General features: G+C 30.7%; 1 protein-coding gene across 1 annotated transcript in view; it reads right to left on the bottom strand.

Annotated features, from left to right (window-relative positions):
• tyn (trynity) overlaps positions 1–17,645 on the bottom strand; it is an 82,310-nt gene that overhangs the window by 40,685 nt on the left and 23,980 nt on the right. Inside the window, exons 4-5 of the mRNA XM_088263727.1 lie at positions 6,650–6,740; positions 4,438–4,605 (exon numbers count right to left, since the gene is read on the bottom strand). Of these exons, the coding sequence (XP_088119853.1) occupies positions 4,438–4,605; positions 6,650–6,740 (259 nt within the window). The remainder of the gene's footprint in view (positions 1–4,437; positions 4,606–6,649; positions 6,741–17,645) is intronic.

Raw genomic sequence — 17,645 nt, forward strand, 5'->3', positions numbered from 1 at the left:
TCCCTTAGAGACAAAATAAAAAGTTCACGCATTCGTGGAAGCCTGGCTGTAACAGGCATCAATAGTAAGGTAGAGGAAAAGCAATTGAGATGATATGGGCACATAGGACGTAGATAACCTAGACATATTTTAAACCAGGATATTGGATCTTACTCGAAAGACCAAAGAAAACCAAAAAAATCATGAATGCTACAGAAAGATAACATTTACAACATTTTGAGTGTGTCCAAATACTTGTTCACAAAATCTGGATTATCTCCAATTACAGGAGTTATTTTCATATTATTTTTTGACATCTCATCAAAGATGAAGAAGACTATGGAAGTCTGGGGAGTTACGGGGCTTACAACCGTCAAAGGCCGGTTTAATATAAGAGTTTCTGCTTAATAAAAAGCTTCTTTACATCTCACCAATAGATGTCTCTAGTGAAGTTCTAGTGATTCGTGAACAAGGTTTCTAAATTGGTTCATATATATATGTAGAACTTCCAAGAATTTGAGTAGTGTGGTTGTCAATAATGGGTAGAATTGGTGAATGTTACACGTGTGTAAAGTGATCACTTAAACCAGCCTTTGACGGTCGTAAGCCCCGTAAATGCCCAGACTTCCATATTCTTCTTCATCTTTGATGAGATGTCAAAAAATAATATGAAAGATAACATGATTCGAAGGCATGGCCTAGGTGACGTTGAGATAATCCCGATTTTTGAAGTATTTGGACACACTCGAAATGTTGTAAATATATAAGCACTAAACACGACAAGTTTGCGATCTGTGACTCCATCTGTCGTGCACGTAATTAACGTAACGGTACTCGAGGTACAGCCTCCGCCGTAAGATGAATTACGGGCGATGCATTATACATTCCTCGATGTTCTTTCCCGGTCTTACACGAACGTCGCATTAGGCCACAAAAAGAGCCACATTTCTAGTCGCTCCGGTCGGTATTACAAGACTGCACTAGGAATACACATTAGATGACTCGAACAATGCATATCAAATTTTGACTAGTAGCCTGATCTGTTTTTGTTAAGGAGGAATATATTTCATTTAATATTACTTTGTTTTACATATTTTATATTAAAAAAAAACTAACTAACTAACCATTAAGTCGCTTCCGCGCACGGGTAGGCAAAGAGAATAGAACGCCACACCACTCTGTCTTTGCAAACATTCTTCGCCTCTTACACGTTCATGCATCTCCTCATACATACCCGCCGAGTATTACGACTCCTAACCTGACCACTTTCAAGTATTTGGCATACCTGATCGTGCCATGTTTTTCTCGGTCTTCCTGTGCTCTATTTTCCAATTACATTCGCCTCATAAATTTGTTTTACCGTTCTTTCCTCACTCATTACTCACCACTCATTGTTCTCATCACTCATTGCTCTACATGTCCAAACCATCTAAACACACATTTCTTTATTTTATCGATAATGCTTATCTCGGCTTTGCATTCCTCCCTTATTTCCCTATTCGAACATCTATCATACATCGTTTTGTCGCACATTCTTCTGAGACATCGCATTTCAACTGCATTCAGTCACTTTCATCCTTTATATATTGGGTTGATGCAAAAGTAATGACCGTTTTTTATGATCCTAGGTAAAAAAAAAATTTTTCATAAATTATGAATAGTATCTTCTTTTTTATGATTCCATTGTATAAAGGATGCTTTCCCTCTACTTTCTATTCAGTTTTGTCCTAGCCGGAGTACAGTAATACCCCTTGTATATTTTCAAAATGTCGTTCGATAAAGTGCATTTACGTCATTGTTTACTTTATGAATTCCGTAAAGACAATTCCGCGAGTGTGGCAACCAAAAACATTTGTGAAGTGTATGGAGCAGATGTCATCAAAGTTCGACAGGTACGAAGATGGTTTACAAAATTCCGATCTAGAGATTTTTCACTTATTAATAAACCACGTACCGGGCGGCCATTGAAGTCTGATGACGACAAGTTAAAAGTCATAATTAACACCAATCCACGTCTAACCATTAGGGAGATTGTGTCAATGATGGGAGTCAACCAAACAACCGTATTAAGACATTTGAAGCGCGTGGAAATTGTTTCGCGGTACGACGTTTGGATACCTCATCAATTGTCGACTGCCAATTTATTGGATCGTGTTTCAACGCGCGTTGCTTTGAGTGCGAGACAAAAACATGAACTTTTTTTGCATCGTTTGGTGAAATGGGTCGTGTACAACAACGTGACATGAAAAAGACATTGGACTACACCTGGACAAGCCCCATTAACAACTTCGAAGGCCGAAATCTATAAAAAAAGTTATACTTTGTGTTTGGTGGAATAATAAGGGTATCGTGTATTTTGAACTCTTGGAACACGATAAGACAAGTACAACAGAATGATGTTGTCAGCAATTATCCAAATTGAACATGGACCTTCAAAAGGATAGACCAGAATTGGTAAACAGAAAAGGGGCAGTGTTTCATCACGACAACGCGCGACTACATGTGGCTATGATGACCCAACACAAGCTAAGTGAGTTAAATTGGGATGTTATCAAGCATCCACTGTATTTTTCAGATCTTCCTCTTTCTGATTTTTATTTATTCCGATCACTGCAAAAAAATTTAAATGATGAAAAAAATTATTCAATAGAGCAGGTAAAAACATCCCTTACTTCATTTTTCGCATCAAAATCCACGGAATTTTATACTACTGGTATTAATAAGTTGATAGAAAGATGGGAGAAGGTTATAAGAACTGATGGAAATTATATAATTTATTAAATAAATAATATACAAAAAAATAAATAAAATAAAAAATATATGTAAAAAAATCAACCCAATATATATATATATATATATATATATATATATATATATATTATATATATATATATATATATATATATATATATATATTTATAAATATATATATTTATATATATATATATATATATATATATATATATATATATATATATATATATATATATATATATATATATATATATATATATATATATATATATATATATATATATATATATATATATATATATATATATATATATAAATATATATATTTATATATATATATATATATATATATATATATATATATATATATATATATATATATATATATATATATATATATATACATATATATATATATATATATATATATATATATATATATATATATATATATATATATATATATATATATACAAATAGTCTAAGGGCAGTCTACCATCTCTACCATGGTTTTGAATGCCAAAGGTGCGCTCAGAACGAGAGGTGTTTGTAATCTCGGCGTGACTACCTACCTACATTAAACCTTCAGAATTCTTTGAGACACTTTTTACACTGTCAAAGTCGAGTCGCTCCAAAGCCGGGGACAGTTTGAATACTTTTTTGCTGAAGTAATATATAAATTACTTAATTCTGTCGGCGATGAAGCCAAAGAGGTTCTTCCAGAGTAATTATGTCGATGTCGTAATGGTTCTAACAGCTAGTATTACAGATTACTGTTACGAGATCTATGCAACGATACTTAAGTGTGTTTTTACTATGGTATAATTATTATTTACTGGAATAGTTATCGTACGAGATTTCGAGCACTGCTTTGTGCTATCGAAATTTGCAGTTAAACTACTTTCTTTTAAACCAACCTAAACAGAGTTATCCCCTTCCTTGCTCTTACCCCTCCTTAAAACACCATTACCCCCACCCCTACCCTTTTGAAACCCGACAACTTGTACACTGTTTCTTTTTATATATATTTAGTAATAAATGTAACCCTGAAGAGGGCAACAGGTCGTTGCCGAAACTAGTTGGTTAAATAAAAATGTGAGTGGATCAGAACACAAAGTATTTTATTTCTCGAAATAATACTTTCTTTTATTTCAATTTCATAATATTATTTTTTTAATTCTCATCAAAGATGAAGAAGAATGTGGAAGTCTGGGCATTTACGGGGCTGACGACCGTCATAGGCTGGTTTAAGTGATCACTTTACACATGTGTAACATTCACCAATTCTACCCATTATTGACAACCACACTATTCATATTCGTAAAAAGTTCTTTTTTTGAACCAATTTTGAAACCTTGTTCTTGAATCACTAGAACTTCACTTGAGACATCTATTGGTGAGATGTAAAGAAGCTTTTTATCAAACAGAAACTCTTATATTAGTATGTGAGGTCCGAATCCTGGATTATCACACACACGAGAAACTCCAGAAAATATCATTTTTATTTTTATTATTTAAGCTTATTATTTGACCAGATTATTTATTTACAACATTTTAAGTGTCTCAAAATACTTGTTCACAAAATCTGGATTATTTCCAATTATCTCCAATTACTCCTGTTATTGGAGGATTGTAATTAAAATAGAGGTTTTGCGGGTCATTCCTTTAAAAAATAAAAATAATAAAATTAAACAACATATGTACCTCATTGAGACAGGCTGCCAAGCAAGCCTCCTTAGTTGAAGTATAGATCAGGGCGTTGTCCAACCCTCTAAGAGCTTTCCCGGGCACCCTTTCGAAAGCCCATGGTCGCAGGCAAACACCTTCAGATCGGACTTGCATCTTCACCATGTAGTACATGCTGACTGAACGCTGTGAAATAATAAAAAAATGGTATTAATAATCATCAAAAGAAACCGTAAAAAGGATATTTATAAAAATATATTTACCAGTATTAAAAAATATCGTTTTCTTCATCATATCATCGTATAAATGAGTTACAAATTTTTGAGTAGTGTGGTTATCACAATCATGCATCAATGGTGAATATTACTTAAACCACTCTATGGACGATTTGTAAGCCTTGTCAATACCCAGACTTCCCAATTCTTCTTCATCTATGTTGAGATGCCTATATCAAATCAATTAAAATATCATTTTGAAACTACAGCTAGGCAGGAGCATGTTTCCTCTCGACTTAACCCATAATTTCCGGTCATCAGGGATACCGGCATAAGTCGGTAGCTAGAAGTCCTGGGACTCTATTGGATGTAATTTCACGGCGATTTGTAACGTGAGATACGATCTAGACTTCCACCTAACCGTATCCACCTCTATGTATCTTCTCCTGTTACTTCGGAATTGATTGATCTACTAGAAATTGTATGATGTTTTATTATATCCACTTACTTTGAGCGTATGGTCACGTTTTTTAATGCATTTTTTTGTTTTTTTTTAAAGGTGTGTCAACTATCAATATGTTTTAAATGTAACGTTATGTTAAAGAATTGTTAAGTTTATTGTATACATCGCTCACTCCTTTTAACAACGTCATATATCAACAGATTTTTCAGGAGATCGTTTTTAAAGTTTAAAAATATAATAAAATGTACTAAAGAACTTTTTACTGTACCTACAACACATCTTTTTAGATAAAACCGGAATGTTTTTTCTCCATTTGAAAAATATTTAGTATATTTAAAAAATTAATTAAACAATACCTTTTCTTCAAAATGCAAAAACAACACTTTTTGCCCTGTAGCGGGTAAATATTAAGTTTAAAATATGCCGCTTTTGCTGGGATATAGTACATTTTCTGGGCATTCCGAAAACATGCACAAACTGAAAATTATCGATTCTTGATATATGACGTTGTTGAAAGGAGTGAGTGATATATGATGTTTGATAAAGTGTAAATATTAGTTTGTATTAAATATGGACTTCCTCACCAAAAAGTCACATTTCCAATATTGTACAAATAATCCGTTAAATACAAATCTGTTTACTGTATTTTATCGAAATCTCAATTAAAGTTTCGACGAAACGTGACCAATCCTGTGTTAAACCAATATGAAATCATTAAATTGCACCAAAACGTAACTATTTTACGAGCTAGAATTTCTGATTATTGAAAATCATGGAAATAAAATATGTAACGTTTTGGTGAGGTTCTCCACATTTACGTTTACCATATATTGAGGGTGTCCAAATAATACTTGTTGACAAATCTAGATTATTTCCATTTAGGAATTATTTTTTTACATTTTTGAAATCCCAACATGAATGAAGAAGAATATGGAATTCACGAACAGGAAGAAGAAAATTTTTTCCATATTTTCATATCTATTATTCTTAAGTAGGTAAGTATCGCTTTATTTTGTATAATTTCTAATTAATTTAAATTTCCTTCATTTGCCAAAAATAATATTGTTGAGCAGTAATCCATTTGTGGAATTATGATTGTTTTAAATATGAGTTCTGCAGTATTTTTTAACTTGATACGAAACATGTAACATTCTTCCCTTTTTTACATGTTTCACGTCAAGTTGCGACACCTTCAAAATTGACATCTCATTCGTAAGGTGTTTCCAGTATCCGATACAATTAAGACAGTAATATTGTCTACATTTGACCTAATAATGGAATAGTTGTTGCAAAAGCACAACTCATGAATTTAAGTAATAAACAGTGTTTTTAAGTGGTAATAAGACAGAGTAAAAGATGAATGATAGTGAGAGTATTATACTGGTATTTTACCATACCGTAAAGTTAACAAAACTTTTAAAAGACAAAATATTTAAAACTATTGTTGATAAACGGGACTCGAACGATATCCCGGCAGTAGCCGGTATCCCAGGAGTACAGTAATAGCTAGGAGGTGGCACAAAGGGGTTATCAAGAACATAATTAGTTTTACCTGTGGCGTCGCGTTAGGGTTATTGGCCTGCGTCTCGTTCTGTAGCTGGCATCTCGTCTCCTGCACGGGCGTCAGGGGGTTAAGGACGAAACTAAAAAAGGAAGAGAAAAAAAGAAATTAATATCATGCTGTCGAATCTTGATTCCTTTGATAATTGTATGGAATAATTGATGTTTGACAGAGTGAAAATTGCAAAATCGAAAAAAAAACTGTAAGGTTGAGATGACTTCAACTGAATCCATGCATATTTAGAAGTTTTTTAAGGATAGGAAAATTGGTGAAATACATAGAAAGGAGAGTGAATGCTGGAAACAAAATAAATGGTCCATTGAAATCAGTTATGGCAAACAAAAACCCAACGGCGGAAGCGAAATAAATAGAGTAAAACGAAGTTTGGTACTCGTATCAACCCTAATATGCACATATATGGAAGTGACGCATGTATTTGGTAAAAGAATGAAAAAAGGTAAAGTAGGAAAGTAGGCTTAATGCAGTTGAAGTGCTGCGATCATTCAAACGAATATACGGTAAAATGATGTATTATAGATGCCAAATTCAAATGGTTGAATAAGAAGGAAAATTATGTAAGAAGTGTTGAGACGGTTTGGATATGCGGAGCGGATGAAAAAGAATAAAACTTTAAACAAACGTACTAGGCGAATGTAGTTGGAAACAGAAGCAGAGAAAGCATTTTATTTAACCGTCGCATATTCTACGTTTTGTACCTCACTACTTTATCACCAGTTATTATAAATTATTTACCTATATATATATATATATATATATATATATATATATATATATATATATATATATATATATATATATATATATATATATATATATATATATATATATATATATATATATATATATATATATATATATATATATATATATATGTAATAAAATAACTAGGTACCTACCTATACATTTTATTAAGTACTTACAAAAAGTACCTACATAAAACAGTTCTACCACCAGATGCCGCATGCGTCGCTCAGAAGAAAACAAAAGACTTCCGATAATATTATTAACTGTCAGAATCAGATAGATAGATAGATAGATAGATAGATATAAAGATAAATTAAGAATAAACTTTAATTACAAAGCAACACATTGTTTATTTTATTATTATACACCCACTTTACATATTATTTACACTTAATTTTCAAAAGGAAAATATTACCACGTTATAAAACGACAATTTTGTTAATTGGAAATGGATTATGAAACATTAGATGTATTAAAACAATTACTACAATATGTTCGGAGTGAGAGAGAAAAATTAGAAGATGATCAAAGAAAACGATTAGAAGATAATCAAAGAAGACGTGGAAATCTAAGAACTAGTGATAAAATTAAAGATAAAAGTCCATGTAAGATTTGTGAAAATTTAAATAAGGGAACTCGATATCACTCTGAAGCAAGGTGCTGGTTTAAAACAAAGGAGGATGATAAGATTAATAATAAAAATGAAGATTTACAAATTACACAGAAAAAGTGCTTGAAGAATGAAAATAAAAATAATGTGAAAAAAATTTCTACAAAATATAAAATAAAATATACTCCAGAAAAGAAGAATTTCGAAGCAGATTGTATGAGCAGGAATCCAGTATTAGAATCGAAGGAAAATGCAAATGAACAATTAAAAGTTGTAAATTTGGTTAAATTAGAAGATATTTTAAAAGATCAGAATAAAAATGAAGACATACAAATAACACAGAAACAGTGTTTGAAGAATGAAAATAAAAATAAAGTAGAAAAAAATACTACAAAATATAAAACAAAATATACTCCAGGAAAGAAGAAATTAGAAGTAGATTGTCTAAGCAGGAATCCAGTATTAAAATCGAATGAAAATGCAGATGAACAATTAAAAGTTGTAAATTTGGTTAAATTAGAAGATATTTTAAAAGATCAGAATAAAAATGAAGACATACAAATAACACAGAAACAGTGCTTGAAAAATGAAAATAAAAATGAAGTAGAAAAAACTTCTACGAAAGATAAAATAAAATATACTCCAGGAAAGAAGAATTTAGAAGTAGATTGTCTAAGCAGGAATCCAGTATTAAATTTGAATGAAAATGCAGATGAACAATTAAAAGTTGTAAATTTGGTTAAATTAGAAGATACTTTAAGAGATCAGAATAAAAATGAAGGAATTCAAAAGAAAAAAACAAATGGATTGAAAAAAAACTGTGTCTACTTTAAAAGGGTCAAGAAGAAACAAAAAAATACAAAAAAAAGAAAGAAAAAAAAGAACGGAAAAAAGAAAAAAAAACAAGAACGAAAAAAAGAAGGAAAAAAAAAAGAAAGAAAGAAAAAAAAAACAAGAAAGAAAAAAAAGAAGAAAAAAAAAGAAAGAAAGAAAAAAAAAAAAAAAAAAAAACTTTATCATATCACTAAACTTATACCAGTCCCTTCACTACAAGAAAATGATCCGGAGGACGAGTGAAAATTTTACTATGAATTTTCATCCCCAAGGGGGGAGATGTAATAAAATAACTAGGTACCTACCTATACATTTTATTAAGTACTTACAAAAAGTACCTACATAAAACAGTTCTACCACCAGATGCCGCATGCGTCGCTCAGAAGAAAACAAAAGACTTCCGATAATATTATTAACTGTCAGAATCAGATAGATAGATAGATAGATAGATAGATATAAAGATAAATTAAGAATAAACTTTAATTACAAAGCAACACATTGTTTATTTTATTATTATACACCCACTTTACATATTATTTACACTTAATTTTCAAAAGGAAAATATTACCACGTTATATATATATATATATATATATATATATATATATATATATATATATATATATATATATATATATATATATATATATATATATATATATATATATATATATATATATATATAACGTGGTAATATTTTTCTTTGTAAATTGGGTGTAAATAATATGTAAAGTGGGAGTATAATAATAAAATAAAAAAATGTGTTGCTTTGTAATTAAAGTTTAAAATTAAAGTTTATTCATAATTTATCTTTATAATACTTTTCTATCTATCAATCTGATTCTGACAGTTTAGAACATTATATTTTTTCTATCTGATTTATTCAGCGCGACGCATGCGACATCTGGTGGTAGATCTGTTTTATGTAGGTACTATATGTAAGTACTTAATAAAATGTATAGGTAGGTACCTAGGTATTTTATTAAATATATAAACTATTTTACAATTTTCATAGAATTAACTCTTGATCATTTACACATTCCTTTATTTTGCCTTTGTTCCATGTTTTATCTTGACCTCTAACCTCCGTGAATTTATTATTTACCTTGCTTATTACATGCAAGGTTTATAGATCAACTTGTGGAATTTTATTTCTTCTAGCTAAACTTCTTTACAGTCAGTTAAGATAAGGTTTTAATCTTTTCAAATCATATTCTTGGTCTGAACAACCCGCAACAAGCCTGATTTCCCAAGGATCACTACAAAGACCATGATTGCCCCGACACAGCCTCAACCAGGTAATGACGGTGCCTTATGCAACATTACCCCTTCCGCCGCATCTCGGCGCCGGATGGACCGAGGCGGGTATCATTACGTGACGTTTCGGCGAGGCAACACGGCTGGTACATCTTCAGGGTTTCTGCATCAGCCGCGCGGTAAATTGGTACGGAGATACGTGCTGTGCGAGCGGTCGTGTCCCGCGCAGGGTCCCTAATTGGGTGACCAAGATTGATCTATGCGAAACGGGAATGTTGAGAATAAGAATATATTACGCTGCATTGCGGAAATAGTCGTTTGTGAGAATTTAGTCTATTTGTTGAATGTGATTCGGTTACCGATTTTTTATACAGATTTCTTTTGTACAGGTAAGGTTTAACCCTTTCCGGTCCCTATTTTTTTTTTAAATTCCATCAGGTCTACAATAGATTTACAGCATTACAGGGTAAAACAATACATCAATTCTTTTTTTTAAATAAAACTACTTGTGTTAAAAATTCATTTTTATTTTGAATGTATATAATCTTGTCTCTTATTATTACATTTTATAGACATCTAATGTTGTTGGATGATTTATGTTGACATGGAATAGGTACCACACACACACACACACACACACACACACACACACACACACACACACACACACACATACTCACCCCAACCAACATAACTTTCATAAGAATAGCATCATCGGACGATTTTTTTAACTGGCCATAGTTTTGTTAATTAATGTTGTGTAATACATTGTTTTGTAGTGGTTGTAAAAATCCCAAATAAAATAAAATAAAAAATAAAAATAAAAAATAAAAAAATAAATAAAATAAAAAATGTTATCGGTGAAAATAGTCACCGATGCAAAGCCCGGGCTTTCTTTCACAAGTGACGCAAATGAATCGAGTTTCTTTCCTACCTCCGGGAAGTTTTCGTTGAGCGTAACATTTTTCATACACGGGGGCTATTGTGGATGGAATCGTCATCACTACTTCTCACATGCGCACGGGTCGAGTGTAACTGATGCCGGTAGCCGGACATCCGAGTGACCGGTACCGAGCCAGTTCCCTAAACAAACCTTTTGTATCATTCTCAGGTAGAAAGTTAGTTACACATTGTAGTGTTTATAAAAAACCATTGAATCCTCGTCCCAGTATACCGCACACTTAATACGAGTGAGAAAAAAATATGTTTGCTTGTACTTTAACACTAAACAGATGAATAAAAAAATGTCAAATGACATTCGACAGAGGACTCACCGGAATAAAGTCGATTTCGAATGACATTCGACATAGGACCGGAAAAGGTTAACCATAATGCTTATGTGATATTATATCGTGAGTATACTGACAAAAAACTCAATATAATATACAATTTGACAAAATGATATAAATTTTAAAAATATAAATTATTTATGGATTGTTAGTTTATATTTTCATATGTTGATCTGCAGTTCTCAAAACTGGTCATGTTTACATTATTAAACTCAAAAATGGTCTTATACAAGTATTTTAAATATGAAAACCTGATCACTTGTCTACCTAATTTAAATTCACAACTGAGTCACTCGTTATTTATAGTAGAGGAGTCGTGTTATACAAGGGTTACATCACAGTACCTCGTTAAAGGAATTTAGACCTTATTAGGGACGAGTTTCTCTATATATGGAAGCATGGTATCCCTATTCTAAGAGGAAATTCCTTTTCCTCCTTTTCTCCGTATAATCTTCTTACCGCACAGCAAGGATTAGGATGTAAGAGAATAAGGGGTATGCGAGATGATCATATGATATGCAATTATGTTGAATTATTATTCGTACTACGCAAGGAAGGAGATGGATAGATATGAAATAATCTTACATTGAATTAAGAGAATGAGATAGAAGAAGGCAGCAATTTAATGCAATTTTAATGATATCTTCCACTGGGTGTATTTTGGAGACTTTATCTACACTGCTATGGTTCTAATGGTATCATTTTTTTAAGTTCTGGATGCGTTGACAGAGACTCCATGATCTATGAGGTTCCATGATCTATGTCGTAGTAGAGCCTGGAAATGCTATTTGTGTATTTATATTCAACAATTACGAAAGAATCGCTTTAGTAAAAACTATTACACTGGTAGATAAACTTTATTAAAAAAATTATAATAATTTAGGTTTCAAGCTTACCCAATCGTTGATGTACTCAATACAACGAACAATGAAAACAAAATTAGATATTCGACCGGGCCCAGGTGGTTGATTACAATTAATAAATAACATATTATTTTTTGACATATCCTCAAAGATGAAGAAGAATATGGAAGTCTGGGCATTTGCAGGGCTGACGACCGTCAAAAAATGTTTTATTGACATCTTCTACTTGGTGTATTTTGGGGATTGAATCCACACTTTAGATTATATTAGATTAAAGTTTGTACTGACATTTCTTGGTAGAACTGCATTTTATAATTAAAAAAACAGAAAAATTGGATTATCTAAACGAAGACCAGTTTTATTTATCCACAAAATTTTCGTTGATTTATTAAAATTATGGTCTTCGGATATAAGTTGATCGGCAAATTCAGTTTTCAAAATAATTCAGGTTTCGCGCTTGCCCAATCGTTGATGTACTCAATGAAACGAACAATAAAAATAAAATTAGATATTCGACCGGGCCCAGGTGGTTGATTACAATCTATAGGTAACGCTTTAATTACGCAGTTTGGATAACTAAGATTAATCCTGGATTATTTTTTTATTGACAATAATATAAATAATAAATACAAAAAAATGCAATAAAACTCCCGACAGTTTTATAGTATTTTAAAGTATATTTTTAAAAATAATGAATCTTTAAAGATATTCTCAAAAAGATATTTATGAAAACGAATGAATTTAAAGAATAGTATTGTTGTATTGATTGTTTATGCACAATGTGATAATAACGTAAAATATTACAAAATGCCATAATACTCCAGACAGTTTCATTGCATTTTGAAGTACGTTTTATTAAATAATAAATTTTCAAAGAAATTCTGAATAAGATAGAAACGAATAGTGAGTAGAAAAAAAGTCACAATAACGTAAAAAAAATATTATTAAATATTTAGTATATTAAAAGCATCGATAACTTTGTGGTGTGGTAATAAATCACTCTCCTTTGCATCCATTGTTTACTTTGTATAATACCACATTTATAATTTTTTTTTTTTTTTTTTACACAAATAGTAATAATTTTATTATAATGACCTGACGATGGAATGATTTTCCGAAATCGGTAGTCACGAATAAGTGTTTATAAAAGTGGTATTACACAAAGTAAACAATGTATGATAAGGAGAATGTAATATTACAAAATGCCATAAAACGTTAGATAATAATAATAATAAAACCCTTATCCGCACCCCAATGGTGATTAAGGCACTGCTTCATATACATGCAGTGTTATCTTGATCGTTTACGCATGAAGGAAAGGTGATCAGCCCTCCGCTTCAGGTACCAGTCCAGGGTAATATTGAATAATTATTACAGTGAAAAAATCACTTATATTTATTTGACCCTCCCTGGGAATCGAACCCGGGACCTCCAGAACGGTAGTCGAGCGTGCTGACCATTACACTACGGAGACGGACGGCATTTTTTTTTTAAATATGATAATAATTTTTTATAAAAAATCTCAATAAGATATTTATAAAAACGAATAAGTGTGTGGATAAAATTCTCTATTGTATTCTATGTTATTATTCACAAAGCCATAACATACAAAATAATATAAAATATATATTACATAATGTAATAAAACTGCAGACAGTTGGACGTTGTAAGACATGAAGACAGCAAGGGGTTAGCAAATGAAATTTTCCCATAAAGCCTTCGAAGCTAGACTCCCATAGAGCCTTCTCCACCAGCCCGGCAAGGGGCATTAACCTCCAGGTGACCTTGCAGCCTTTGGTTCACTATCCTGTAAGGATTCTATGGCGCCCTGGTACCTACAATAAATCGCTTGCCTCCGATTTATCCTAGGGTACGTTTATCTGTTATTAATAAGCGATTTCGCGAAACGTGAAGGCGTATTTAAAACGATAATTTGCATCGTAAATATTGGACAACTTTTCGAGAACTCAATACATGCGAAATTTGATCCAAAAATAAGACTGCATAAAATAATGCTAGAATTAAAAAAAAATATTCCATTTTTTTCTGATAATTTCTATAGTTTATTATAAATAAGTAATATTATCACTATAATGATATGATAATATTCTTCTGACCCTTATCCGTACCCAATGATGCGTAGAGTACTGCATCTAAACGATGTAGTGTTATCTTGATCGCCAATCACTGTACCCTTTAAGTGCCAGGAGGTACAAGGCTGTACACGGTAGATTCTGATAGAAAATCTGCTATGGTTTATGGCACTTATTATGGTCCTACTTAACCTTTATAAGTTTTATATCTTATACCTCATTGTTAGTGGATTTACTTCTTATGTATAAATTTGCTTTGATTTGATGACTTGTTATTATTTATAAAACACTCGCTTTTATTCTGCCCTTTAAAAATGTCTAATAATGGACTTAGCGTTTTCTTCCATTGAGACGTCGATAAAAAGGTTTCAACTGTCGATTTTTACGATTGATCTACCGATCAAATACAGATACTAATAGGGCATGCAAAAGTACTAAAAATTATTACACCGGTTTATCGGTCATTTATAATTAAACGTATTAATTTGCCTCCGTGATTCAATGCTTAAAACATTTATTTACCTTGCTAAGGGTGTTAAGATCGATTCCCACCTGAGTTAAATAAATTTGAATTATTTTCTTCTAAAATCACCATTCTTCTCCGGTTAGATACCGGTATCATAAATATTTGCAGCTACCAATAAAAATACGAGTCAGATTGAACCAAAATGATTTTAGATAATAAAAAATCCTATTTTGTGGCGTTTTTTTATAATTAGAAATAATATAGTTCGTCATCTTTTAAACGTTAAATTTACCAATATTTACCGGTAAATTGGTTTTAAAAATCAACCATGTTTACCGATGAATTGGCCATGAATTTTAGCCATGTTTACCAGTAAAGCAGGATTGAATTTTAGTTACATTTACCGATAAATCAGTATTGAAAATTAGTTATATTTATCGATGAATCGGTCCTGAAAATTAGCCATGATTACCAGTAAATCAGTATTGAAATTTAATATTATTTACCGGTAAATCAATATTGAAAATAAGCCATATTTACCGATGAATCGGTCCGAAATTTTAGCCATGTTTACCAGTAAATCAGTTTTGAAATTTAGTCATATTTTTCGGTAAACCGGTGGAGCTAAAATCGGTAATGCATACCCTAGATATGAGCGTATTGTTTTTTCTTAGCGATGATTTATTCACTCCAAATTACATGGTTTTTAAATGCCTGATGGGAATGTGTAATTTAAAGTTATTCATATTTTATGGAAATCAAATTGCGATAAAAACACTCCGTCTTGTTTGGCTGTTAAAAATGAAGAAAACGAATCGCCGTGTTATTGTTAGAAAGAAGCATTTATATATATATATATATATGTAATAAAATACCTAGGTACCTACCAATACATTTTATTAAGTACTTACAAATAGTACCTACATAAAACAGTTCTACCACCAGATGTCGCATGCGTCGCACTGAATAAAACAAAAGACATCAGATAGAAAAAATATAATATCCTGAACTGTCAGAATCAGATAGATAGATAGAAAAATATTATAAAGATAAATTAAGAATAAACTTTAATTATAATACTTAATTACAAAGCAACACATTGTTTATTTTATTATTATACACCCACTTTACATATTATTTACACCCAATTTACGAAGGAAAATATTACTAGAAAAATATAAATATGTCGCATGCGTCGCACTGAATAAAACAAAAGACATCAGATAGAAAAAATATAATATTCTGAACTGTCAGAATCAGATAGATAGATAGAAAAATATTATAAAGATAAATTAAGAATAAACTTTAATTTTAAACTTAAATTATAAAGCAACACATTGTTTATTTTATTATTATACACCCACTTTACATATTATTTACACCCAATTAATTTATATGTATATATATATATATATATATATATATATATATATATATATATATATATATACATATGTATATATATATATATATATATATATATATATATATATATATATATATATATATATATATATATATATATATATATATACATATACATATATTTGCAACGATTCGGTGATTTTTCACGAAAACAGGTTAAAAATATAGATGTATGGCGAATTAATTAATTTATAATTATTTATAATAAATTTTAATATGTTTCTTTAAAAAATATATTAGTCAGGGATCCAATATGAATGAACTGAAAAATGCTTTATGGAAAGATATTTGTGTAAGTGATTAGGGATATTTTCTCATTTTTTCCTTTAAACATGCTTCTTACCTTATGTTTTTATTTTAAATACCTATATACTGCACCTTTTATTGCTTTATATTTTACATTTTACCCTGTGTTGTCTTATTTGTTTTTCAGTCTTCTTAATCTTAATCCCGTGTCCCAAAATGAGTAATGTGAATTACTCATAAATATTATATATCGCTCACTCCTTTCAAGAACGTCATAAATAAAAAAAACTTGATTTTTCAGGAGAACGTTTTTCATGTTTAAAATATAATACAATGTTATAAAAATAAAAATCAAGTCACTAATTGAACTTTTACTGTGCAACATATCTTTTTAGGTAAACCTGAAGGTTTTTCTTCATTTGAAAAATATTAAGTGTTTTTAAAATATAAAAAAAACAATAGCATTTCTTCAAAATGCAAAAACAATACTTTCTGCTCTGTAGCGGGTAAATATTAAGTTAAAAATGTGCCTCTTTTGCTGGGATATAATACATTTTCCGGGCATTTCGAAAACATGCACAACGGAAAATTAACGATTTTCGATTTATGACGTTCTTGAAAGGAGTGAGCGAAATGTTACTTAAGCAATATGTTTAAATAAATAAATCAATAAATAAAAAATAAAACAATTGACATGGATATATTTATCGCTTATCTAAAGATAAAGCGATTTAGCCATCGCACGTTTGTGCTGAATGTCGTTATATTAAATTAAGGTCTGGAACCGCAAATTCGCTCATCGTTCATTATAATGTCTGGTGTAAAACCACAAAGCGATGGTAGGCGAGACGCACTTGCGGTATGGACAATGTACACCATATACAAGTTTTACCTTATAACATATACTCGGATGCATAGGAAAGTATAAGGCACAAGCATTGTTCGACATTGTTATCTTGGGGCAGCAGGGTTTCTCAAACTGATTGAAATTAGTACGTAATATATATTAAGGTGAAATCAAAAATAAAGAAAAAAATTAAAGAATTACAGTTCTTTGCAATACTGACAAACAACTGTCAAAGTGACGTTTCTCGAACGAATGAAAGCATGGACAAATAACTAAATTAAAGATTTTTTAT

The sequence above is a fragment of the Brachycentrus maculatus genome, unplaced genomic scaffold (genome assembly GCF_059751285.1).
Source record: "Brachycentrus maculatus isolate JH-2025_06_01 unplaced genomic scaffold, ASM5975128v1 h1tg000202l, whole genome shotgun sequence".
Taxonomy (NCBI): Eukaryota; Metazoa; Arthropoda; class Insecta; order Trichoptera; family Brachycentridae; genus Brachycentrus; species Brachycentrus maculatus.